This window comes from Tenrec ecaudatus, chromosome 10, assembly GCF_050624435.1.
Source record: "Tenrec ecaudatus isolate mTenEca1 chromosome 10, mTenEca1.hap1, whole genome shotgun sequence".
NCBI classification, from domain to species: domain Eukaryota; kingdom Metazoa; phylum Chordata; class Mammalia; order Afrosoricida; family Tenrecidae; genus Tenrec; species Tenrec ecaudatus.
In genome coordinates this window covers 153,995,378-154,021,464 of record NC_134539.1, presented here as the reverse complement: position 1 = coordinate 154,021,464, position 26,087 = coordinate 153,995,378, and the positions used below count along the sequence as shown (strand labels likewise).

At 45.8% G+C, this 26,087-nt stretch overlaps 1 protein-coding gene across 2 annotated transcripts in view; it reads left to right on the top strand.

Moving 5' to 3' along the window:
* The first annotated feature begins 2,994 nt into the window (after window positions 1–2,994).
* The window catches only part of RNF157 (ring finger protein 157), a 99,903-nt gene continuing 76,810 nt past the window's right edge, over window positions 2,995–26,087 (top strand). Inside the window, exon 1 of one of the 2 annotated variants that reach the window (XM_075562247.1) lies at window positions 2,995–3,337. In XM_075562247.1, the coding sequence (XP_075418362.1) occupies window positions 3,250–3,337 (88 nt within the window). In that variant the 5' untranslated portion in view covers window positions 2,995–3,249. The remainder of the gene's footprint in view (window positions 3,338–26,087) is intronic. The other variant, XM_075562246.1, reaches the window with a different exon arrangement.

The following is a 26,087-nucleotide window of genomic DNA, read 5'->3' as shown; positions in this document are numbered from 1 at the left end:
TCCTCTTGTGACCCTTCCGTAAGGGGATGTCCAGTTGCCTACAGATGGACTTTGGGTCTCTACTCTGCACTCCCCCACTCATTCACAATGATATAATTTTTTGTTCTTTGATGCTTGATACGTGATCCTATCAATACCTTGTGATCACACAGGCTGGTGTGCTTCTTCCATGTGGATTTTGTTGCTTCTCAGCTAGATGGCTGCTTGTTTACCTACAATCCTTTAAGACCCCAGACACTATATCTTTTGATAGCCGGGCACCATCAGCTTTCTTCACCACAGTTGCTTAGGCACCCACTTTGTCTTCAGCAATTGTGTCGGAAAGGTGAGAATCATGGAATGCCAGGTTAATAGAACAAAGTGTTCTTGCATTGAGGGAGTACTTGAGTACAGGCCCAAGGTCCATCTGCTACCTGAATACTAAACCTATAAATATATGCACACAGATCTATTTCCCCATCGGCATATATAAATATATTTACATGTGTACATGCCTGTATTTAGACCTCTTTAAATGCCCTCTGCTTCCTAGTTCCTTCCTCTATTTCCTTTTACTTTCCTCTTGTCCCACTAAAATGTTCAGCCTTCTTTTGGGTTTCAGTAATTCCTCTCGGTTACATTGCCCTTTATCAAACCCTACCAGGCCTCCTATATCCTCCTCACCACTGATTTTGATCACTTGTTGTTCCCTTGTCCCTGGGTTTGTTAATACCCACTACCTTTCCCCTGCCTCCCCCTCTCTCATGCCCCCCCCCGAATTGTCAGTCCTGGTTGTTTTCTCCTCCAGCTTGTTTATCCCACCTATCTTATCTAGATGGACCTACAGACATAATAATATGCACAAAAAACAAGACAGAGCAAAACAAAGCAACAAAAGAAAACAAAATCAATGACAAAAAAAGAAAAGCCTGTAAATAGTTCAGGGTCTATTAGGAGTGTTTTCCGGTCGAGTCTGATGGGGTGTCACGCCCTCACCCCAAAGTCTATTTTTGGTATTTCCTCAGGACTTCATTGCTCTGTTCCCCTTGCTTTTCTGTTCCATACTCTTAGTGTTTCACCTCAGTATTATGGGGTCAGATCAGGCGCAATCCCCGCACTGTGTCTCCAGTGTTGTCCCCTTTAGCACTATGGGTCAGTGAGGGACATCGTATCTTGTAGTGAGGTGGCCCTATGGTCCTCTCTGTGTTTTGGCTGCTCTGAGCAAGAATATTGGCCTCAGGGCTTGGTGGGCCAGGATGTATTCCACTCTCTCTTCCTCTCCCTTCATTTGCTCCCGTGTGCTCTGATAAGACATGTCCCTCTCTCTGAGCTGTAACTTCAGCGCTGTCCTCTGAAGTGAATTATTCTGCAGGGAAAGGGGGCTGTCCATGTAGTTGGGATTGGGGCCGGGCCTTCAGATATCTCGTATTCTAGGTCTTCTTTTGAATTCAACTTGAATTTCTGGCAGTTCCCTGTTCATGTAGTCATGCAGTTGTTTTGGTTGATCCTTAGCAATACTTTACTTGCTTGTGATATTGATTATATTTCTTGCAAAATTAATGGTCATAGATCTGCAATCTACTGGATCACTAATCTTTGGCATAGACACAAATATTGATCTCTTCTAGTTGGCTGACCAGGTCTTTCTTGGTATAGATGCGTTTGTCTTTCCAGTCTTCCATCCATTGGTTGAAATAGCTCAGTTTCTGTCCTGCCAATTCCCAGACCCTTGTTTATTACCAGTGCCTTCAGTGCAGCTTGGACTTCTTCCTTCAATACCATGGATTCTTGGTCATATGCTGCCTCCTGAAGTGGCTGAACATCAACCCATTCTTAATACGAGGATTCTCTGGGGTTCTTCATCTTATTTTGGTGAGATGCTGCTGTGCTGTGCAGAAAGCTATACCACTGGCATTTCCAATGCCAACAGCATCATCTATGGTGGGCAGTTTTCAGTGGTGCTCCCAGACTAAGACAGACTAGTTAGAAGGACCTGTAGCTCTACTTTTAAAAAAGAACTGAGCAGAGTAGGCCTTACGAAAAGCAGCAGGCCATTCCAAGAGCCAGACTCCATCCAATGAGTTTTTAATCAACCCTGATCCAGGCCACTAGACAACCCCAAAGTGGACTTCAAAAGCTGTCCCAGGAAAAAAGGAGCCAGTCACGTTCCAGCAGTTTCAACTTGTGCTGATGAGGCCACTCTCTCAGAGAAAAACACCAGACCCACAAATAAATAAAAGGTTGAAAGCACAAATGTCTGTAATTACGCTTTGGGATGACGTCGTTGGCTGCTTGTCCAAGCTTCTCCCGACTCTGTATGTTTGTATCAAGAGAATCCCATGTTCCATCTGCCTAGTCTCATTCCCTCTTCTCAGCTTGCTTCTCTTCTGCAGGAAATCTACAGGTCTGAGGTTGGGTATCCCGATCGTATGTCGGGGTGACAGTCTCCTACCTTGAGGGTCATAATTCTAGGGATCTGTCAACAAGCACTCTGTGACAGGATTGGCCTCTTCTTAGCTGGTCATCAACATGGACTGGTTCATCTTTGGTCTAGACGCTGGGGGGCATGCGAGTTGGTTAATGCTACCGAAATCCTCTCCTCCCAGAACCCACTGGAATCGTGACACTTGAGGGGCGCTTGACGAGAACGCGCGCGCTCCTCTCCTCCCACTTTGCGGGGTGACTTCAGCAGATCCTGTGCACGGGAGGGAAGAGAAGGCTGGGGTAAACAGGCTCGGAGGGGGCGTTGTCTCCCGGTGGGCCCCCTCCAGCAGGCACGGGGTCCCTGGGGAGCCTCTGCCCGTTGGCTCCGCCCCCGCCAAGGAGGCCCCGCCCCTAAACGCAGGCCCCGCCCCCGCCCGCGAGTCCCGAGGCAGCGTCCCCGCGCGCCCGGCTCCGCCGCGACTCTCCGCGCGAGGCACGCGCCGGCGGCCCCCGCGGCAGCCCGTCGCTTATTGGCTGGCCCGGCGCGGACGCTCCCGCCCCGGCCCCCCATTGGCTGGAGCCGCCGCGGACCCCCGCGCGCGAGCCGCCGCTGACATCACGCGGCCTGAGGCGGCGACGGCGCCCCCGGCCCTACCCGCAGCCCCCCTTGGCAGAGGCGCCGCCACGGTGCCCACGGAGAATGGTGCGCGTCGCGCCGGGGCCACCCCACCGCCAGAGCCGCAGCGGCACCTCAGCAGAGCCGGCCGCGGCGGGCCACCGAGCCCCGCACCCGGCGGTGGGGCGAGCGGCCGCAGTGAGGCGGAGGGCGCCGCCGCAGCAACGGTCATGGGGGCCCTGACCAGCCGGCAGCACGCGGGCGTGGAGGAGGTGGACATCCCGTCCAATTCCGTGTACCGCTACCCGCCCAAGTCCGGTGAGGGCCCGGGGCGGTGGGCGGGCGGTGGGCGGGGGCCTGGCGCCGCGGGGAAGTGGGGAGCTGGGCCTCCCCGCCGCGGGGGGCTGGGGGCGCTGGGGGGCCGGGCTCGCTCCCTCCGAACCGCGGAGGACGAGAACGGAGGGGCGCCCCCGCCGCCGGGCCGGTCGGAGCCGCCGCTCTAGGAGCCTGGCGGGGTCACCGAGATCACCTAGCCCCCCAGCTCCATTGTCGTCTGTCGGAGACAGCGGCGGCGGCCTGCTTGGTGGGGCTGCGGCTCCGGGGAGGTGGGCGCCCGAAACCACTGCCCCCCCCCCCCGCCAGGGGCCAGCCCCAAGGCCCGGGCCCCCCTTTTCTCACAGGGTTTTGGCGTGCATCTCGGACACAGCCCTGAGCTGGGTGCTGTCCTTGGTCTGCCGCATACCGGGTCTTGGAAAGGGGACAGCGTCGGGTTAGGTGTCTCTCGGAAAAGCTGCCCTTGGCTGCTGGAAGATGGAGGCCGAAAATGTGTTTTGTGCAGAGAGAAGAAAGTGTCTGAGACAGAAAATGTTTGGGAATCCAACTCTCAGAGTCACTCCAATTGTCCCTTTGCCAGAGTAGCGCAAGCCTGGTGGTGGTTTTCATTGGAATGGGGACCCGGCGGCGGTATTTAGAAAGTGCACAGCGCTCGTTGTGTTTGTTTTCAGTTCAGATCATTGTGCCTAGCCTGGGACTGGTGGCCTGGTGCTGGAGGTGAGGAGGGTTTTGCCCGGAGAGGAGAGGGGTCCCAGGCAGGTAGTCCACCATACAGAGCAGTTGTCAGTGCCAAAGGGCGAGGCCAGGGTCTGGCTACCTGCCCTTTGTCGTTAGAAGGACATCCCCAGCTTTCTCTTGTCTTCCATCCTGCTGGGGATTTGGGGGAGCTAGCAGCGAGGTGTCAGAATTGGAGAGGAAGGTGCGTATTTCATATTTCGCTCCTTGGGTTGAATGAAGACACACTTAGGAAATCAGCTGGGCTCAGCGGTGTGTCCACTCTCTTGCCAGGGGAAGGCAGCAAGCAGACAATGAGCCTGCAGCCCTGCAGAGCGTCTGGCAGAGCCCTGCTCCTCACACACGGCGTTTGTGCCAGAGAACGAATCCTTGCAGAGAGGCATCAGCTTCGAGCTGTTTTCGAAGAATGCCTAAGCTGAGGCTGTGGTTCCCTGAAATTTTGGTGAACCCCGGGCTAGTGATGACTAAAGGCAGAACGGAAAAAGGCATGCCTTTTTTTTTTGGCAGGATCTTTTCTTTCTCTTTTATTTTCTTGAATCACTTAGCTTTTATCGATTGGGAGATGGAGCCGGATTTTGCTGACCTCAGAGTTTTCAGCAGAGTTTGCTGTCTCAGGAGTAGTCATCCCCCCACCTCCTTCAAGTGTGGGAATTTACATGGGTAAAATCTCTGGAAGGTTATTCCCCACCAGCTTTCAAGACAAGTTGGAATCTTGAAGACAAGGTTGCTTTCCGTTCACTGAAACTATCTTCATCAGCACACTCCATGCCTGCCTTCTCTACTAACCCTCTCCGCTCTGCTCATCTTTTGAAAGGTTTCCCTAATTATCACTCGATTTTAATCGGAAATTCTGTTGGAGAGCAAGCTTTCCAGCCCAGAGGATCAAATAAAGTTCATGGAAGAGAAATTCAGAAACTAGGTCTGAGACCAGTCCCGTTGCAGGAGCCAACCCTTGGGTCCTGAGCTTGAAGAGCAGAGTGAATTCTCAGCAATGCTCTGGCCTAGAGGCAACTACCCTTCACATGACCTTCAGATTGGTCCAGCTCTTGATGGGATTAGAGTATTCTAAAATACCTGAGAGGGATGGTAGAATCTGGCCCAACCTGCTCATTCACAGGTAAAACAGTGACTAGATATGACCAATGCCACCCAACAAGAATGCTCTTGGTTCAAAGCCATCTGCCTCTACCTTTTCGTTGGAATTGGATTTTAAACTTGCTCTGCATGATTAGGGGAATGGAGGCAGATCGGTGCCCACTGAATAGAAGCAGACTTGCAGGCTTGGTCCTTGCTGAGGCTGATCTTGAGAAAAAGCAGTGATGGTCGGACAAAGCAGGAACCGAGGCTGGTTTCACGGCTGGGACCACCCTCCGGTTCACGGTGTTCTTAGATGCCGTCAAGTTCGTTTCCACTCACAGTGGCAGGTGCATAACGGAGAGAAACACTGGTGCCATCCTCACGATCGTTCTGGTTTGAGTCTGCTGTTGCAGCCACCGTGTCGGTCCATGCTGTTGAAGGTCTTTCTCTTTTTCTGTGACCCTCTACGTGACCAAGTGTGACGTCCTTCTCCGGGGACCAGTCCCTCCCGATAGCAGGGCCAAAGTTACATACCTGGGAGGCGAAGTCTGGTCACCACCCTCACTTGTAAGGTGTATTGCAGCTCCTGAGCCCCTGGAAAGTCATCTAACCCCCACTACCTGTGGGACCCTGGTCTCAGACAGAAGTGCTGCCTGTTGTCCCTGTCACCATGGTCATGGTACCAAGGAGCAGCTACTTTTCCTCTTTTTAATGCTTTTAATGGAAGCCCAAATATCCACATGCTCCTGAAACCCAGAACATTCAGCATTGCCAAGAACAGCTGATTTGGTGTTCTGAGTGGGGTGTGTTATCTCAGGAAACGGGAGAAGAGCCTTTTGCTTTACAGAAGTGGAGAGAATGCAAGTAGATGACATAATGTGGACACTGTTCTGTCGGGGTGACATAGTCACATGGTTCAAAACATAAAAAGAAGGAGACAGGGCATGGTGGAAATTGGATCCTGACCTCTGACCTAGCCATCTAGTCCCCTTTCCCCATGGAGCCTCCCATTCTGGTGTAACAGTATGTGTCAACCCCTCTACAGTTATCCCGGAGTTCCTGGTCGAATACAAGCATCACGTGCTATTTAAAGCTGTTCTTGATCTTGGGTACCCACACCCCCACTGGAGATTTTTTTAATACCATTTCCATAATGGAGCATTAGTATGTTTTCAAACTATAAAAAATTCTTTGTGTACATGTACCATCATACTTTTTCACACACAATCTCCCATTTCTAGACATCCGATTCCCCTACCCCTCCGTCTTTGACTATTGCAGATAACCAGCCATGAGTAATCTTGCATGGATACTCTTCCAGGCTGTTGAGGACTGTAATAAAGGCATGAATATTCATCAGGGAAGCTATGGTGAAGAGGGAGGGGGGTTGTTTCTCTCCATCAGCATAACACGAGAGGCTGCTCTGGCTACCCTCCCCCTGTGCTCTTGGGCAGTGTTTGGTTGTGCCTTTGTGGGTGATGGTGATGGTTTTTACTGCAGCCCATCCATGCTTTTGAGGTCTTTTCTGAGGCCCTTGCTTCTGGGAAGGCCTGCGGTCCGTTGTCTCTCAAAGGCATGGCTGTGCCGAGCTGGAAAGCCATATCTTGGCCCGGCCATCTTTTGACAGCAGTATCTTCTTGGCTAAAAATCCCAAGTTCCATTTCTTTGCTATAAAGATGACTTCATTCACTTTTAATTCCGTGCTGATGAATCTTTTCCTTCCACACTGGAGCACATTTGAAAGTAAGGATAATTCACTTTGCTCAGGCTGTAAGAGATAAGCTAGCAACTTTCAAAGCTGCTGTAAATATTCGGAATGGGGGTCAGCGCCCTGCGCAGCTAATAACATCGTCATTCCATTTTTTTCTTTAATTGGAGATACATAGGCTTGTCCAAAGGGTTTGTCCAATAGCGAGCAAGAGAGGTTGTTAAAGACACAGGTAATAAGTCTTTACTTGTCAGGTAATTGCCAGTGTTTCTCTTTGGAGCCGGTAATTTAACATTCGTTTTGAAACCAAGGATTATAATTCAGGAGTTTACTACAGAATGCAAATCATGTAATGCTATCACAGTTGGAAGGCACCCTGGTGGTGTAGTGGGCTACGCAATGAGTTGCTCACCACAAGGTCAGTGGTTCAAACACACCAGACAATCCGAGGGAGGAGGAGGAGGCTCTCTGCTCCCATAAAGATCTCGGAAATCTGAGGGGGTGGTTTTGCTCTGGTGCTATCAGGCGGCTAGAGCCCTGGTGGCCTACTGATTACTTGTTGGGCCTCTACTGCAAGGTCAGCAATTTGAAACCACCAGCCGCTCCTAGGAAGAAAGATGGGGCTTTCTACTCCTGTAAAGCATGAGTCTCAGAAACCCCTTGGGGTAGTTCTCTCCTGCCCTGTACTCAGAGCTCTGAGCCGGAATCTCCTCAGTGGCACTGTTTGAGTTCGATAGAGTTGCTGTGAGTCAGAAACTACTTGACAGCAGTGAGGTTGGGGTTTGACACAGTTTGACTGATGGTTTAAGTACAATTAAATGCTGACGTTAGGTACCGTCAAGTTCGGAATCACAGCGACCCTGCATTAGACAGAACAAAACACTGCCTGGCCATGCACCATCCTCCCGGTTGTTATGTTTGAGCCCATTGTTGCAGGCCCCTCAAATTCATGGGAATACATTTCATGCCAGCAAACACCTAAGTGTTGCTTCACCTTATCATGCAGACCACATGATCAAACGCTAGTCTTTTTCCCCATTTAAGATATCATTTTCTTACTTTGAAACCCTATTCTGTTTGCTTTATTTGTGTATCTTACTGAGGGTGGAACACTTAGCTTAGCCTCTTGATTTTGTCTTCAGATTTAGAGGATTTGCTTTCCTCATGGAGGTGGCTTGGCATCTCTCTTCTCTTCTGATTTGTTATCGGTAATGTGCATTACTGAGCACCTGCTATAGATCATGCATTATGCTCAGCACCAGTATAGAAAGGCAGACTCTTTCACTCAGTTATTTTGATGCCTATGGCAAGCAGCAGGGTGGGAGCTCTTGAGTCAGCTTTGCAATGTGGGTCACAGATGGGAGTCTTAACAGCTCAAGCTATCTGGTGGCTTCTTATTTTAACTAACTATGCTTGCTAAATGTGCGGCAATCTCAAGTTCTTCATTGCCGAAAGAGTACGTGTGTTGTGAACACATAAAACAGATTGCAACGGTATATAATTTTTTTTAACAATTGTTATTTTAAAATGGTTGTTCTTCCCAAACATCCATGCTTATCATCCAGTGTCAGTGTTAGATTATATGCACACAGGTGAATTAACACAAGAGGGCTTCAAAAGGTTCATGGAAAAATTCCATCATTGAATTCCACTTCTTCTCCACACACTTTTTGAAGGCCACTTACAAGGAAGGATACATGATCAGTCGGGAATCCACCCCAGAAATAAAAGGTTGGTTTGATATCTGTAAGTTCATTCACGTGATACACCATGTTACGAGAACGAAGGACGAGAAATACATGCTCATCTTCACAAAGAAAAGGCACATTTGATAAAAGCACAACTTATCCTTGACACAAACTCTCAAGAAACCAGGGGTAGAATAGAACTTCTTTAAGCTGATGAAAGACATCAACCAAAACACCCCACAGCTAGCGTTGTGTTTAATAATGAAAGACTGAATGCTTTCTGCTGAGATCGGGGCGAAGGCAGGGACATTTGCTCTCACTGTTTTTCTTCAGTATGTGGTGTAAACAGTTAACTCACTTGGCTACTAACTGAAAGGTTGGTGGTGCAGATCCACCTAGGGGTGCCTTGGAAGAAAGGCTTGGCGATCTATCTTTGGAAAATCTGCCATGGGAAGCTCTGTGGAGCACAGTTCTACCCTGACCCACGTGGCTTCGCCATGAGTTGGAATTGACTTGATGACAATAAGTGTTCAATAGGTAGTGGTGATTCTAGCAAGTACAATAAAGTAATTACCTAAAGCCATGCAGACTGTAAAGGATGTGTAGTAGTACACTTATAAAAGAAAAAGCCAAACGTCCTTTATTCCCAAACGACCGGATCCTACGTATAGGAAATCCACACACATAAATATTTGAGCAAATAATGTGGATTTAACAAGGTGGCAGTCACAAGGCCAACTAAATAAATAAGTTGAATTTTTATACACATGCAAGAAACAATCTGAAAATGAAATGAGGAAAACTACTTCTAGTGAAATTTTTTTAAATAATAAAATTATTCTTAGGGAATAAATTTGACATAAGTTGTACAGGACTCCAAAAACCAACTGTCAAGTTGATTCAGACTCATAGCAGCCCTACAGGACAGAGTTGAAGTACGCCTGTAGGTTTCTGAGACTGTAGATCTTTATGGGAGCAGAAAGGCTCATCATTCTCCTGAGGAGCTGCTGGTGGTTTTGAACTGCTGACCTTGTGGTTAGTACCCACAAGAGACCCACTAGACCATCAGGGCTCTGGACAGGACTAGCACACTGAAAATTCCAAAATATTGCTAGTTTGATGATTAACTAAAGATGTTTTTGAAATTCAAAATAAGTAGAGAAACATTTTATGTTCCTGAATTGGAAGAAAATCTTGCTAGGGTCCCATGGCTCCTCAAATTGACCTGTGAATCTACTATACACTTTATCAAAATGTTGGTATGCATTTTCTTGGGGGCTGTTAGAAATTGATAAGCTGCTTTTGAAATTTATAGGATAAGCAAAGGAACTAGAATGGTCCAAACAGTTTTGGAGAAGAACCAAGTTGGGGGATGGATAGATCAGTGGAGCAGAATTGAGAGCCCGCAAGCAAGCTATCTATAGTGAATTGATTTTTGACAGGTACCAAGACAACTAACTCTATGATAAAACAATCCCCCCCCCGCCCAATAAATGGTGCTGGCAGAACTTGATATCAATCAATTATTAAAAAAATAATTTTGACCATTTCTTTACATCTCTAAGAATTAACTCTGACTGGGTTATAGGGTGAAAAGACAATCCACAGAAATGGGTTATGAGATGATGTGTTAGTCTGGGCAAACTAGAGAAACAAACTCATAGACACTCATATGTGTATAAGAAAGAACTTAATATATGAGAGCAATTGAATATTGAGAAAACAATCCAGCCCAGTCCAGATCAAGTCCATAAGTCTGACATTAGCCCATATGTCTGATACCAGTCTATAAAGTCCTCTTCAGACTCACACAACACATGCAATGATGCTGAGTGCAGGGAGATCACAGGTCAGTGGTGAGAAATCTTGTGGATCCGGTGGCTTTCTAAGCATCTTGGCGCTGGCAGGGGTCTCCACGTGGCTTTTCCAGCTCAGGGCACTAACATAGTTCCATGTGTCTTGTCAGTAGAGCATCTCCCAGGAAGTGAGCAGAGAGAGAGAAGTATCTCCTGCTGCCAAGCAGGAAAAACAGGAGCTCCCAGAATTCTCAGGAGGAAGCCATGCTCACACAGAGGCCTCATTGGTTATATCTTCATTGACAGGCCACACTCCACCCCTTCACTCATAATCCTCTCAAATTGACACCAGATTTTATAACTATCACAGATGGTCACCTGACTTGAGTAGACGTTTTTCTAAAGAAGTCAACAAATGGCTAATAAGAACATGGAAAGATCCATAAGATTGGTTGTCTACCAATAACAGCAAAGAGAAGTAAGAATAATAGACAATCAAAGAGGTGCAGTAGTTTTCTAATAGACATATTTTTAAAAAGAACCAATGATAACTTTTTTAGTCTTCAGTAAAAATATTTCCTAAGAAACTACTCTGTACCAAGCAATTCTCTAGTTAGCAACAGAAACAAACAAACAAAAGATCATTTACCAACAGAGAAGCATACATTCGAACTACAATGAGATAGCACATCTAGAATAAAAGTCTTGGTGAGGAAGTGGAGAAATGGAGGTTCCCTTGCATTGTTGGTGACAGTGTACAGTGGCGCAGTCGCATGGTCACACCATTGAGCAGTTGTAGAGGTTCCTTGTCATGATGCATCAATTCCATTCTTAGGTATCTATTCCCAAGAAAAAGGAAAACAGGTGCCCACCCAAAAACCTGAAAATGAGCGTTCATGGCATATGTTAGTCCGGGATGACTAGAGAAACACATTGATAGACACCTAGATGTGTATAAGAAAGAGCTTTATATAAAAGAGCAATTATATATTGAGAAAGCATCCCAGCCCAGTCCAGATCAAGCCCATGAATCCGATATTAGCCCATATGTCTGATACCATTCTATAAATTCCTCTTCAGACTCATGCAACCCATGCAATGATGCCGAATGCAGGACGATCATGGGCCAGTGCGTGGGAAGTCTCGTGACTCCAGTGGTAGTGGAAGTTTCTCAGCACTGGTGTGGGCCCCACGTGGCTCCTCCAGCTCCAGGACTCTGATTCCATCAGTATAGCTCCATGTGGTTTGTCAACAGGAATGTCTTGCAGGGAGATGAAGCACAGAGAGTGTGTCCCACCTCTAGGGAGGAAGACAGGAGTTCCCAGAATCCTCAGGAGAAGGTCATGCCCACACAGAGGCCTCATTAGCTATGACCTGATTGACAGGCCAGACTCCACCCCTTCACTCAAGTTGGCAAAAGATTATGTAACTGCCACATGGTAGCATTGGCCAACTGGGAACAAATCCACTGTCTTCTCAACTGACAAATGGATAAAGAAAACGTGGCAAGACCTGGTGCAACCAGACCTCTGAAGCCAGAGAAGCCGCGTAGAGACCCCTGCCAGCGCTGAGATGCTTACAACACCACTGGATCCAAAGACTTTCTACCCACTGGCCTGTAATCGTCCTGCATTCGGCATCATTGCATGTGTTTCATGAGTCTGAAGAGGACTTTATAGATTGGTATTGGACATATGGGCTAGTATCGGACTTATGGACTTGATCTGGACTAGGCTGGGATGCTTTCTCAATGTTCAATTCCTCTTGTATATAAAACTCTTATAAAAGAAGAAAGAATGGCATGTTATTTGGCAGTCAAAAGGAATAGAGACATGATCCAGACTATGTGGAGGAACCTTGAGAACATGCTAAATAAAAGAAGACCACATGAAGTCTTCGGCAAATCTGTAGGAATAGACACTAGATTAGTGGGAGCAGGGGCTAGGGGGTGGGTGTGGGGGCATGAGGAATGTCAGCTAAGGGGACAGGGTTTCTTTTTAGGGTGATGAAAATATTCTCAAATTAAGATCATAGTGATGGCTGCCCAATTTGGAATGTCCTATAGAACCATTGAATTGTACACTTTCAATGGGTGAATTGTATAGTGTATGAATTATGTCTCAATAGAGCAGGCTTTGAATGAATTCAAGTCACTGTCCACAGAAACAAGGGCAGCGTACGGTTGCATAGCCACTAAATCTCTTGCCTCGTGGCTTTTGACTCAAGGGGGAAACAAGCACCAGTGTCCCATGCAAAGCTAGCCACTGGCCATCCGCAAGGGGCTTGGTAGGCCGCCCTCTCTGAGGGGAGCACCCTGGCTTGTTTCATACTGGGGTCAAAACCCCAAGCACAAGAGATTGGGCTGTTGTGCAGCACACATGCTGCTCTTGTTCCTATTGGCCATGACTGACCTGTGTTGAACAATCAGAAGCCCTGTAATAAAATGGCTAAGAACTTGGGTCATAGAACTAAATGTAGTGGCTAAAATTATAATGCTTCTAGAAGACTAAGAGGAACCCTTTATCACCTGTGGTTGCATAAAGTGTTCTTAGATACAACCCACCCGTGACTGAACTTCTTAAAAAATAAAAAAATGTTTTTGGTAGCAAAAGACAACATTAAGAAGATTAAGAGAGTATTTGCACATCCTATCAAGAATTTGTACATAGAATATATCAAGAACTCTTACAACTCAGTATTAATAAGACAAAACACAACCCTGTCTTTAAAAATGTACAAAAGATTTGAGTAGACATGTTACCAAGGGAGATTTAGAAATGGCTAATTAAACCCATAGTAAACTTCCCAACCTCATTAGTCATTGTCATCATTTGCCATCCAGGTCCCAGCAACTCTATGTAACAGTAGAGCTTCCCCATAGAATTCTAAGGCTGGGCCTTTCAAAAGCAGATCACCAGGCCTGGCTTCCAAGCGGTCTCTGCATAGGGTGTAACCACCAACTTTTTGTCTGCTAGTTGAGTACTTAACCGTTTGTGCCACTCAGGGGCTCCTCATTTGTCATTAGGGAAATACAAGTGGAAGCCACAATGATGCGCTGCTTCACACCAGCTAAGATGGCTAAAAGAAGACCGTGTCTGGATGGCTGGTGGCAATGTGACGCCATTGGAGACCTGGTGCAGTGCTGGTGGAGATGCCACTTTGGAAACCAGCATGGCACCTCCTTAAAGGTTCAACTTAAGTTTTCCATATGGCCCAGCAATTCCACTCCTAAGACTCAACCCCCCAAATGAGAACATTTGCAAACATGGACGTGCACAAGGCAGCCCGTAGCTGCATTATTAACGATAGCCTCAAACTGGAAGTAAACCAAGGGTTCAATGGGTGGATAAACAAAATGCACTGTATTCATCCCAATGGACTGTAATCCAGGAATTGAAAGGAACAAACCACTGATACATGCTCCAGTGTTCATCATGTTCAGGGAAAGGCCTAGTGGCAGACTGTATTTTACAAGCCCATTTAGATGAGCTAGCTGGAAAAAGCAGATTTGGAGATACCGAAGGCAGAGCAGTGGTGGCCTAGGGCTGGGGAGGGATGGAAATGGAGGTAGATTGTAAACAGGGGCGGGGGAACATTTTGGGCTGCTTGAAATGTTCTCAAACTGGACCGTGGTGCCACTTACAAGAATCACTGAATTGCACGCTGGGTGGATTTTATACTTAGTAGTGTGTTGATGTCAATAAAATGGCTGTAAAAAAAAAAAAGTAACAGCAGGGTTTATGTCAGTTGACCAAAGTAAAGAAAAGCGCTTGATCCACCAGGAAGAGGTTCTGGGGACCAGATGGCATGGAAGATCGGCTTTGAAGGCAGAACAGAACTTTCAGATAATCCTGTGTGGAGAATGGTGTTAGTAATGGTCCAGCAATTGGCACTGTTCTTGCCAGAGCCGGAGCACACTGCACAGATGAGCCGGTTGGGTTACGAAGTCCCCCTAGAAAGATAATGGGAAAGAGCATTGGGGAGGGTGGTAGGAGTAAAATTGGTGTCATGGCAAGATTTCTCTGAGGGTTATGAGACAAGCTAACCTGCTGTCCTTGAACTTGGAAAAGGCTGAGGGTCTTCACCAGGATGCTTTGCTGCTTTCCTGTTTTGATGACGAGTGTGTTGTTAGCCTGGATGCCCCAAAAGAACCCAGGCACCAAGGACAGAAATCAGGCATCTGGAGCAGCCTCTGCTCTTGAAGGGACTCCCAGGTCTCGGCTAGGGCTTTCCTGTTCTCAGACCTGTGCAAATCAATCAGGATTTGCCACTGAGGAGCCAGTGCCACTCCCTGATCTCTGAAACTCCCAGGGGGCTATTGTTCTCCTGATCTCCTTGGTTTCTGTGCCCGGTTTGCTGCCTTTGCCTCACACAGATGTGACATCAGCCCATTCTTCCATTTCTCTCAAGAAAATTCCACTCACATAAAGGATCCAATGTGTCAGTGTTTACCAAAGACTTGAGAAGATGGGATAGTTGTGAGCACAGTGTAGAAATACTAATAGCCCAAAGTACAGTAAACGGTATTACCCTGAAATGGCAACTTCAGCCAGGGAGTTTTACTGGCTGCTGAAGCTCACCAACCTCAGCCTTTCTTTATCTTGAATACCCCTTTCCTCTTTCCACTCTCTCCTCCCCACTCTGCCCTCTCAGTGGGAAAGTACACAATGCAATCCACCCATCAGCAAGCAGCCTGATCTGAAGCCTGTCTGAAGCAACTTACTAAACTAGATTCCCCCCAAGATAGGGCCTTCCCTGCCGCCTTCCAGAAGGAAATGTTATTCACTCAGTATTAAAACATGGAGTTTACGTCCAAGATGAGTGATCTGTATGGAAAGATTTGTCAGCTGGTTAAAGATCTTGGCTGAAATTCTGCGCCCCCCCCCCCCAATAATGAAAGACAAACATTTGGAAATTGAGTAAAGAAAAGGAGAAGCCAGTCTGAATCTTGACCTAGTTCACTATAGACAAAGGTTCTATCTTATTTGATTCCACAGTAATCCTTTGAAGGAGGTGTTATTATCTCTGCTTGACAAATACGCAAAGAAACCCAAACTCAGGAAGGTTAAATCTGCCCTAGCTGCAACAACATCAGGGTCTAGTCCAGCTGGGGTCTTGGGTTGATGCTGGGAGGAAGAAAGGGAGAGAGAAAGTAGCGAGAAGAGGATGGAGGTCTTTGAGACAGGTTCATGTTTCTGTCTTCATGGGGGGCGGGGGCCAGGAATTGGAGCAAGAGGAGGAAGGCACCATTGAAGGGGTGGGAGAAAAGCAAACCCTTCAGGGGTTTTGAAAGGCAAGGGGAGAGGAGCTGATGCCAGGGACTTAAGTGGAGAGCAAATGTTTTGAGAATGATGAGGGCAATGAATGTACAAATGTGCTTTACACAATTGATGTATGTATGGATTGTGATGTGTTGTATGTGCACCTAATAAAATGATTGGAAAGAGAAAAGAAAGGCAAGGGAGAAAGAGCTTCGGCAATGTAGCTCTGCTGTGAACATGACTGTTGACCAGGTGATCCAAAGCACTGTCTGTAGAGCAGCAGGGATTCTGGTGACAATTGGAGGAAGAATTCTTGAGATGCGAGCAGAAGGTGACTGGCTGGATGGGTGTGTGAATAGACGACATGAAGGCATGGCAGAAGAAATACGTTTTGAAGTTGTTTTAGTTGGAGCTATCAGAATACATTGCAGTGTGAGTTAAGAAACTCTAGTGGGGTAGAGGGTTACTCATAGGGCTATTAAAACACAAGGACAGCAGTTGGAAACCACCAGCTGCTCTGTGGGAGAAAGGTGAGGCATTTTAGTCCCATAAAGAGGTACAATCTCAGAAACCCATAGGGGCGGTTGGATTTTGTTCTATAGGCTCACTATGAGGTGGAATCAACTCAGCTCAATGGCAGTGTGTGTGTGTGTGTGTGGGGGGGGTTATCACGGTAAGATTTTGACACCTTAAAAAAAAGATTTTGACACCTCTGTAATGGAGAGGAAGGCTGAGAAGGGAGCACCACAAAGTTTGAAAGCAAACAAACTCATTACCGTGGAATTGACCCCGACTCATAGCCACCCTGTAGGATGGAGTGGAACTGCTTCCTGTGAGTTTCCGAGACTGGAACTCTTTTTTTTTTGACTGGAACTCTTTATGGGAGTAGAAAACCTCACCTTTCTCCCACGGAGCAGCTGGTGGTTTCCAACGGCTTATCTTATGGTTGGCAGCCTGATGCATGCCCACTACCCAGAAGGACTTCTTTCCCCCACGCTGATGGCCTGAAAAAACTCTGGTAACAGGAGGAAGGAGGGCAAGGCTGGCTGATTGGAGACCTTCAAGTGTGGGCAAAATCCAGACTCATGGATTGCACCTTGCTTGGCATACCGAAAAGTTACAGTTCTTAAAATTATATTGTACTGGTTCACACTAGAGACCAGGTCTAGGTATATATGGGATCTTAAAAATAGCCTTTCAAACTAAGAGTGGAAATGGAATATTCAATAAATAGTGTTAGTAAAATTTTCCATTCAAGAAAATAAAAATTAAACTCTCATCCCCCATAGTCCACTAGAACAAATTCCAGATGTAAAAATAATCAAACAGCAAAAAAAAAAAAAAAAAAAAACCCAAAAAAAACATAGACTGCGAAGAGTAAGGAATGTTTACGAGTAGGGACATGCTTAATTGAATTAGGGTGTTCAGTGGAAATATGGTGTCATGGTTAAGAGCATTGGAATAAAAATAGAGTGGGCTTGGGACCTGCTCCTTCTCCTACAAGCTGTGTGGCCTTGGACAAATCACCTCACTGTGCACCAGTGTTCTCTTAGAAAATAGGATCATAAGAACTTACCTTCACAGGGCTGTGAGGATGATCCACGCCGCCCCCTTAGAACCAAGGCAACACTCAGCAGGAGGTTCTTGCTGCAGGGAGGGCAGTGCCTTTTTTAATGTGGCTCTTCTAGCCTAATGAGCCCTGGTAGCTTAGTACTTACGCTTTGGGCTGCTAACCGCAAGGTTAGCCATTTAAAATCAGTAGCTGCTCCTTGGGAGAAAGAAGGGACGTTCTACTCCTAAAGAGTTGTAGTCTAAGAAACCCACAGCGGTAGTGCTATCCTGTCCTTCCAGTTCGCTATAAGTCAGCCTCGACTCGATGGCAGTGAGTTTCCTTTCGTTTTGTATTCTTTTTTTCCTTTTAGCCAGTCTCTAACTTCCAGCAAACCACCTTCCCCTACATGGGTCTGGTAAGAAGGTGGAGGAAAATACAGATGGGATTCACCTGTGAGGGACTGTGAGCAGGATTCCCGGGAATACCATCTTGCTGGGTATAAAAAGAGCCTTCTGAGAAGCAGGAGGAGAGATCTCATGACCAGCATGAGCCAGGAGGGGAGTGGGTTTGGGGACCCCAGCTCCCCACAGTGACCCTCCTAACTCAGATGACAGCTAGACCATCAGAGCAGCAGCGGGACCAGAGCATGGGACAGACGGTGGACACCCCAGGCCGTGGAGTGAGTAAAGCGGGGTGCTTTGTGTGGGAGGCTGGCTGGGGGGTTGGGGTATCTCTGGGCATTTAACTGGGGAAGGTGGTCTTGCTGACCCACAGAAGTGGAGCGGAGTGCCTTCAGGCTGAGGCTTACTGGAGTGGGTGTCTGGACACTTCATTCAGGGAGCTGGGCTTGCTGACCCACCGAGCTTGAGCTGAATGCCTTCGGGTTGAGCCTTACTGCAGAGAGCGGCATGCTCCTTTGAGCATTTATTAGCAGACCTGAAAGAACTTTGTAACAAGTCCTGATAAACAACCATATTTCTCCCTTGCTTTACAACCTGTCCAATTCCATAATAAACTCTTTAATCATGAACATTGTCAACCCCAGGATGAAGGTGTCTTGTGGGTCTTTTCCTCACTGCCATGGGGTCAACCCTACAGAACAGAGTAGAACTGCCCCTGTGGGTTTCTGAGATGGTGACAGCTGACAGGAGCAGCAAGCCTCAGCTTTCTCCCATGTAGAAATACAGTACAGAATACTAATGACAACACCATTACTATGGGATGTGGACAGTCCCAGCGAGGTGCTGATGATTAAGCTGGACAGTTAGCCAAGAGCTTGGCCATCAGACCCCACCCAGAGGTACCTCTGGTGATCTGCTTGTAAAAGATCAAGGGCCTTAGAACCCTATGAAGCAGTTCTACTCAGCACACCCAGGGTTATCTAAGCCAGAATCGACTTGAAGGCAAAGAACACAACATCAGGTTAATTGTACATACTTCTTCCTGAGGGGACTTTGGAAAGTTCTGTTGAAAACGGGGGCACGCTCTACATTTTTATCTAGGTCCAGAGGTCTTTTGCCTTTGTTTCAAAAATACAGTCTGGCAATGCACTCCATGTGTTTTATTTTCATTATATTTTCTGTCTTCTGCGCAGGGAGCTCACACATCAGCCAGATGGACGTGTAGGTTCTTCCATTAGACACGTAAAGCAAAATATTTAACATTGATGTGGAAAACAAAATATTTTTGACACCAGAGCGTCTTTGATTTATATTCATTCCTCTCTGCCTTTGCCAGAAAGGAAGAAACCTGGCCTTTTTCTGGTTGAACATTCTGTCATCAAATGCATTATCTCTCGTTCCTGTTACAGTACAGGAAGAGGAAAGTCAGATAATGCTTGTGGTATGAAGGGCCCCAAGCCCTGGGCTCCTCATCCACATATTTGCACATGTGAAATGATTGACAAGGGAGAGAGAGGAGGGCGGGGTTCATTTCCAGTGCTTCCATGCTCACTGTTTTTTGGGCTTATATAACTCTAAAACTCACTGTCATGGAGTCACTTCTGCCACCCAGTGACTCCCTGGCCCTGTGGGATTTTGAGACTGTAAATCTTTACTGGTGCATCAAGCCTCATTTTCTCTGTGGAGTGACTGTGTGTTCGAACTGCTGATGTTGTGGTTAGCAGCCTAACTTGTAACCCACTATGCCATCATGGCGCCTCTTACAGTTGTTTAGTTGATGATAAGGGGTTTAGAGTTGGTCAGGTCTGGGCTCAGACCTTGTCTTTGCTGTTTCTTAATTGTGAGCCTTTGGGCAAGTCTCTGAAGTCTTCTAGGCTTCTTCAACGGAAAGAAAAGCATGCGCAAGCGTAGCTCAGAGTTGACATTTAAAAGGGATAATCTGGGCAAAGTTCTGTATCTTGTTCACAAGTTATTGTTAGTTTCTGTCTAGTATTCTGACTCATGCCAACGCCCTGTGTGCAGAGTGGGGCTGCTCATAGGGCACTCAAGACCATGAACTTTTGACTTTCCATAAGAGCTTGGAAACTGAAGCAAAAATTTAAATAGCAACATTATTGTGACTTGTGTGAAAATGTGACTTTCTTCACACGTGATGTGTTTTGTATTGCAGTGAATTCTCATAGCATAAAATTAACGAGTTAAAACAGACAGTTTAATGGCATTGAGCATCTTCACAATGGTGGGCAAGACCTCTTGTGTCTAGTTCCAGAGCAGGTTCCTCACCCCCAACTAAAAACCTTACCGTTAAAAAGAACGGCAGTCAGACCCTCAGTGAGATGGCCCCTAGCCTGGCAACGATCGTGAGGATCATGTAGGACCATGTGTCCTTCTGTTGTCAGCAGGGCCACTAATAGAACAGACTCAAAAGCCAACAGGCCACTGAAAGCAGTTATCCCCCAGCCCCTCTTTCCCCCAGCCCCTAGCAACCACCAATCTCCTTTCCGTTGCTAAGAGTTTATCTGTTCTGAGTATTTTCTATAAATGGAATCATACCCTGTGTGCCCTCTTGTGTTTGGCTTCTTTCACTTGGTGTGTTTGTGGGGTTCATCCAGGTTGCGGCATGAATCACGTCTTCATTGCTCTTTCTGAGTAACATTCCGTTGCATGTGTTTTCAGTGCCCCTTCTTCCGTGTGTGGCCATTGGATGGTCCTGCCATTTGGCTTTTGTGAGTGGTGTTGCTATGTAACCCTATGAGTCTTTGTATCATTGTATTTTATTTCTTACGGTTACTGTATATATTCGAGGATAAGCTGATCCAAATATCAATGGAGGCACCTAATTTTAAAACAAAAAATGTGCTGAAAGACTCAGCTTGTACATGAGTATACACGGTATTTTAGATGAACCCATTCAGAGCAGGGGCAACAGCTGCGGGTAGCCAGTGGTGTAAAATATAGGGCAATGAAAAGCTGGTGAGGATGAAGTGTGTCCTTGCAGTATCCCCCAGCCCCACCAGCTTCCAGTGTATTTCTTGAGGAAGCCGGGGCCTTTGGTTTGTAGAGTTTTCCCCAGTCTAGATTTTGCTGATTGCACCCCTGAGCTGTCATGAATCAGTGGCTCAATCAAATTCACCTCCTTAAATTTTTAAAGGGTATGTTGAGTATGTCTTATTTACTGAGATACTTTGTTCTGTTTTGCATCAGTAGACAGATGTCTGGCTGTCTTGTTTTTTGTTTGGGATGTTTTGCTTTGTTTTCGTGTGTGGGTGGACGAGTCATTGATTTATCAAGCATTGTCAAACAAATAACTTCATTTTTATCACTCCTTTTTTGTCTCTTAGCCGAAATAGTTCTGCCAAGAAAAACCTTATCTGCTGGTTGGCCAGTCACCGAGAAGTGCGAGCTTAGTTCCCCGGGAAAGACAGGCAGGATGAGGTCTTCTGCTGTCCCAAACCAGGACTTGGTTCGCTCGCTTCCTCCGGGGATGTATTTAAAAAAAGATGACTCGTAGCTGCCCTGTGCACTCACGATCCCAGGCCTTGCAGTACATTTGACTGGAGCACCAAAAGGCCCTGTCTTTGACCAATGGGACCGTTGCAAATTGGTTCCACAGTCCTTTTCACGTGGCGCTCCTCAGAGGTTTGGGGTGATCTCCTTGGGATGTGGGGCCACACCCAGTGCCACGCCCCTCTGGTGAGTTTCCTGCCCAGGCCTGGGTGTGAACCTGGCTCCCTTTGGTGGGACATGGTTCCCGGAGACCACAGCCTCAGCGTTCTTGGCACAGGAAATATTGTTCATCTGTAAAGATATATCACATGCTTTGAAAGTGAAAAGAGTTATTTTCTTATGTTGGAGGTGAAAGTTTGCCCAACAAGCCAGGTTCTTATTGAACAAGTTCTATATTTGGTGATGTTGGTTCCGTTTCCCATAAATTCTGATTCATTCTGTTTGGGCTGGACCATTTCTCATGCTCTGTCTTGTTTCCCTCAGGAGCCCTGGTCGTGGAGTGGAGTTGTTTAGGCTTTGGGCTGCCAATCTCAGCAGTTCAAACCCCCTAGCTTCTCTGAGGGAGAAAGATGAGGCTCTCCTCTGTGGTAAAGGGAAAGTGCTACTCTGTCCTGGCAGGTCACGGTGAGCCGAAAGGACCCAATGGCAGTGAATTTGGTGTGGTTTGGTTTGATGTTTCTTTGCTCCCTTACCATCTGGTCTTCACTCTCCAGTGTCATTTGGTTTCCTATAGACCACTCAAAGGAGCTTGTGGCTCAAGGAGACCTTTAGTCTATGAGCCAACTGTTACTTAGCTAGCAGCTCCAGGACGACATTGTTGTCTTCTTTAATCTTGACGTTAACGTTTCTCTCAAGGGAGAACCCCTGCTTCTCATTGATAAAGTTAAATTATTCCATTGTTACTCACTTGCTATAGATCACAGCCTCAGGATAAAATGATACAATACTACCACTAAAATACGGTTACTGTTTTGGTTTTGTGCTGCCGTTTTTCTCCTGCTGGATAAAGTGTAAACTCATGTTTGATTTTATTTCATTTATGTAAGGATAAGCCATTTGCATTTTTTAGATGGCTGGCTGTCTATACAGGGAGGGGAAGGACAAAGTGGAAGGTACCGGGATAAAAGCTAGGTTGCTTTGAATATGTATCATTTTGTATAGTTCAACAGTAGAACCCTATACACATTTTACATAATTATTCATTTTTTAATTGAATGCAGCCCCTGAAAATGGAAAGTAAATAAAACAGAGGAGCCTAAATTAAATGTGTGTGTTTTTAAGATATTAATGGATATTCTCTGTATTTATACTGCTAAGAAGAATGGATATACACTTACAAGTTGACTAAAAGGCAAGTGTTATCAGGATTGTGCAGGCATGTGTTTGCTGTCAATGTCTGTCACTGCGGTTGCCGGCAGAGCTGTGTGCTGACTTGAGAGCCTGAACAAGCGGCGGGAGCTTTACCCGGTCTGTCAGGGCATGATCACTTATTGACCCAGTGTAACGGAGAGCCAGGGGTTACAGGAGTCTGTTTCAAAGACAGGAAAAAGTGAAAATTTGGTAGTCTCAAGTGGATTTTTTTCTTTTAACCTGTAAGTATATTGGTAGCTTACTCTAATTCAGATAGGTGTACACATGTGATCTGGTGCCTTGGACCACTGCACCATGTGCCCAAGGATACACATTTCACGCTGCCCCCGCCCAAACTCTAGAAGTGAACAGTGTCAAAGTGCATTCAAGTTCATTTAACTGGAAGTGACCTATGTAATTTGAAGAAAAGCATCCCCAGGTACAAGTATAAAGCAACCTGGCACTTTAATCAATATCGTTTTTTCCCTTGAAAAGTTGCTTAAGTTGAAATACCATTTCAAACCTTATAAATATGACCATTTCGTATTATAAGTAACACCGTATCAAACCTTACAAATGACGTGTTATATGTTAAGTGCACGGGGGAAGTGAGCTTTTTAAAGGAAGTGTGCATACCTGGTTTGACAAGCATCCTGTTTTATGTATGAGCTCTTCCTTGAATTTTAGATTTTAAATGTACTCTTTGTTTTTTCATGCAAGGTAAAATTGTCATTACCTCAGCATTACCTCTTTTGATAAGCTCTTTTCGCATCCTGCCCCAAAAGACATTTTTCTGTCAAACCTAGTCGGCTCCTTTAACCTCTTACACCAGGTCATTCATGCCTCTCTCTTGCCAGGCTCATCCAGCCCCACGTGGTCCACTGTAACCTATGGATTTCATTGCCCCAGATCCCTTACCTGACTGGGAAACACCATGGGCCTTACACTAAACTCAATTTGTACACTATCAGACCCCAAACTTGCTTCTCTCATTTCTTCACTGATGATTTGGGCAGGCCATCCTTCAGTGTAGAATCTGTAACATGTCTAATTTCACCGTCTGTCCACTAAAGACATCAACCCTAATAAATATAGATGTAGGGCCCTGGTGATGCTGTAGATTCATGGCAGTAGACTGGTAACCACAATGTCAGTGGCTCAAGCCCACAAGCCGCTCATCCGGAGGCATGCGAGGCAGTCTGGTCCTATGAAGACTTACATCTTAAAAACCCTCGATAGGATCACTGTGAGCCAAAATGGACTCAATAGCATTGGTTTGGGGGGGGGGCGGCGGTGAATAATATAAAGAGAATACATTTTACCAAGGCTCAAAGATGAATGACACTTAAATTATTTGCAATGGCTTCTTGTGCTTAAGGCCACTAGGCACTTACCTTCTCTATAAATTATGCACTCGGAAAATAGGACAAGCAAGTGCTGTCATAAATAATTGATAGTCAAGCTTTCCCAAATGATCGATTGCACCGCCGTATCACTGCAGGTGGCTGGCCTTTGTGTGTGCGATTTGGTGGAAACTGTTCCGAGGTCCTCTGCGGTGGCTCTCAGCTGGGCTCCTGAGTATTCAAAAATGATGTTTTCCTCCTGTCTGGAGCTCAAGAATTGCTTCACTCTGTAGTAGGAGAGCTGATCCACATGGATGTGCTGACTAGATATGTTGTTGTTGTCATCGTCGCTCCAGCTCATCGCGATCCACGTCCAGCAGAAGGAAGCACTGCCCGCTCCAGCGCCATCCTCATAATTGTTCTTCTGCTTGAGCCTGTTGATACAGCCTCTGCGCCAATCCATGTTGCCGCCCTGTTAGTTTATCAAATGTGATGTCCTTCTTCTAGGCATAGCAAATCCAAAATTGGATGCATGGGGTGGTGGGATTCAAATAATTTAACAACCAGTCACTGCCCTCATGACCATTTTAAGTATGTAAGTATAAAAAATGAAGTAGAAATTAACTGCCGGTAAGTAGGAAAAAAGGATATGCTGAAAGGTAGTTTATTATTTCTTTTTAAAAAATTAATCGTTTTATTGGGAGCTCATACAACTCTTACCACAATCCATACATCCATCCATGTGTCAAGCACATTTGTACATTTGTGGTCATCATCATTCTGAAAACATTTGCTTTCTACTTGAGCCCTTGGTATCAGCTCCTTATTTTTCCCTTCCCTCCCCACTCTCTCCTCCCCTGGTAGTTTTTTATTTCATACAGTTAGTACTTAAATAAGAAAAATAAAGGAGGGACACAAAGAAGGAGTTTTAAAATATTAACAAAAAGTATTTCACAAAAAAACAATAAAACGTGTATGAGCCCCTAATAAAATGTAAAAAAAGAAAAGAGGAGAAAAAAAAAGAAAATGATTAGGGAAAAGAATGTACGGATGTGCTTTATACAATTGATGTATGTATATGTATGGATTGTGATAAGAGTTGTATGAGCCCCTAATAAAATGTTTTAAAAAAACAATAAAACGATTATTTTCATCGTTGCAATATTCTTCACTTTCATCTGAGCGTCATTGGCTGGGTGATTTATCTTTAATCATCTCTTCACTGGAGAAATAGGATACCATTCCTGTAGAGGTAGGCCAATAGATTAGAAAAAAGTTAGACGACTTCTTTCTCTGAATCTATTATATGCATCTTTGAAAAACCCCTTTCAGACTCTCCTGAAATTACAGCAATTGTTCTGATCATACTTTTAGCTCTTAGACACTTTTAGGAATTGCATATTTCTCTCATAATATCTTGTGGGAATTGGAGGCATAACACAAAGCTGAAACAAATGACAGTGTGTCATTGTGCTATTAATATTTATTCATGAACAAATGATAAATTCTTAGAACAATAATAAGAATAAATTTTTATAACATTCAATTCCTTGTAACAGTTAATAAATAAATATTACAAGCACAGTTGCATCTAATTTTTTATACCTATGGATGGAATGAACAGTACTACGGGTGCTTAGAATATGCTGTCGCACAGATGAACATTGAAAAAGAGTAAGGCATGTAAATTTGTGGTTTCCACATTGGGCAGCTGCCCAGCCAAGTGCCATTTTAACAACTGGTTCACCAAACTCAACAAAGAATTACGTATCAGTTCTGCTGATCTGGTGCAAACTGGCTGAATCCCACCACTGGTTTAGCTGTTCTGCTCTATCTTCCTTCTCCACTTGCAGACACTCATTTTTAAAATTTGCTATAAATCTTAAACAAAAATTGCAATTTACTTAAGGGAGTTCATACATATCCTAGTAGTATAAGAGAGAAACAGCTTTCTGGCATTTTGTACTCTTTTTGTATTAGCTTGAGCATTTGGGGTCTGTGGGGACATTGGCATGGCATGTGATGGCGTGTGCTTACCTTGATGGGAGGATTGCAGTTGTGGTTGCCGTTGTTAGGGCCGTTGCGTCAGTTCCAACTCCTAGCAGTGACCTTTAGTACAAGACGAAACACGTCCCCGGCCTGCGGCACCCTTAAGGTTGTCCTTGTGTTTGAGCCCAGTGTTGTAGCCACTGGGCTATTCCATCTCACCGAGGGCTTTCCTCCTCTTCTCTGCCCCTCTGCTTTCCCAGGAAGATGTCCTTCTCCAGCCTGGTCTGTCCAGAGTGTGGGATAAGAGGCAATTCATTTAATCATCAAG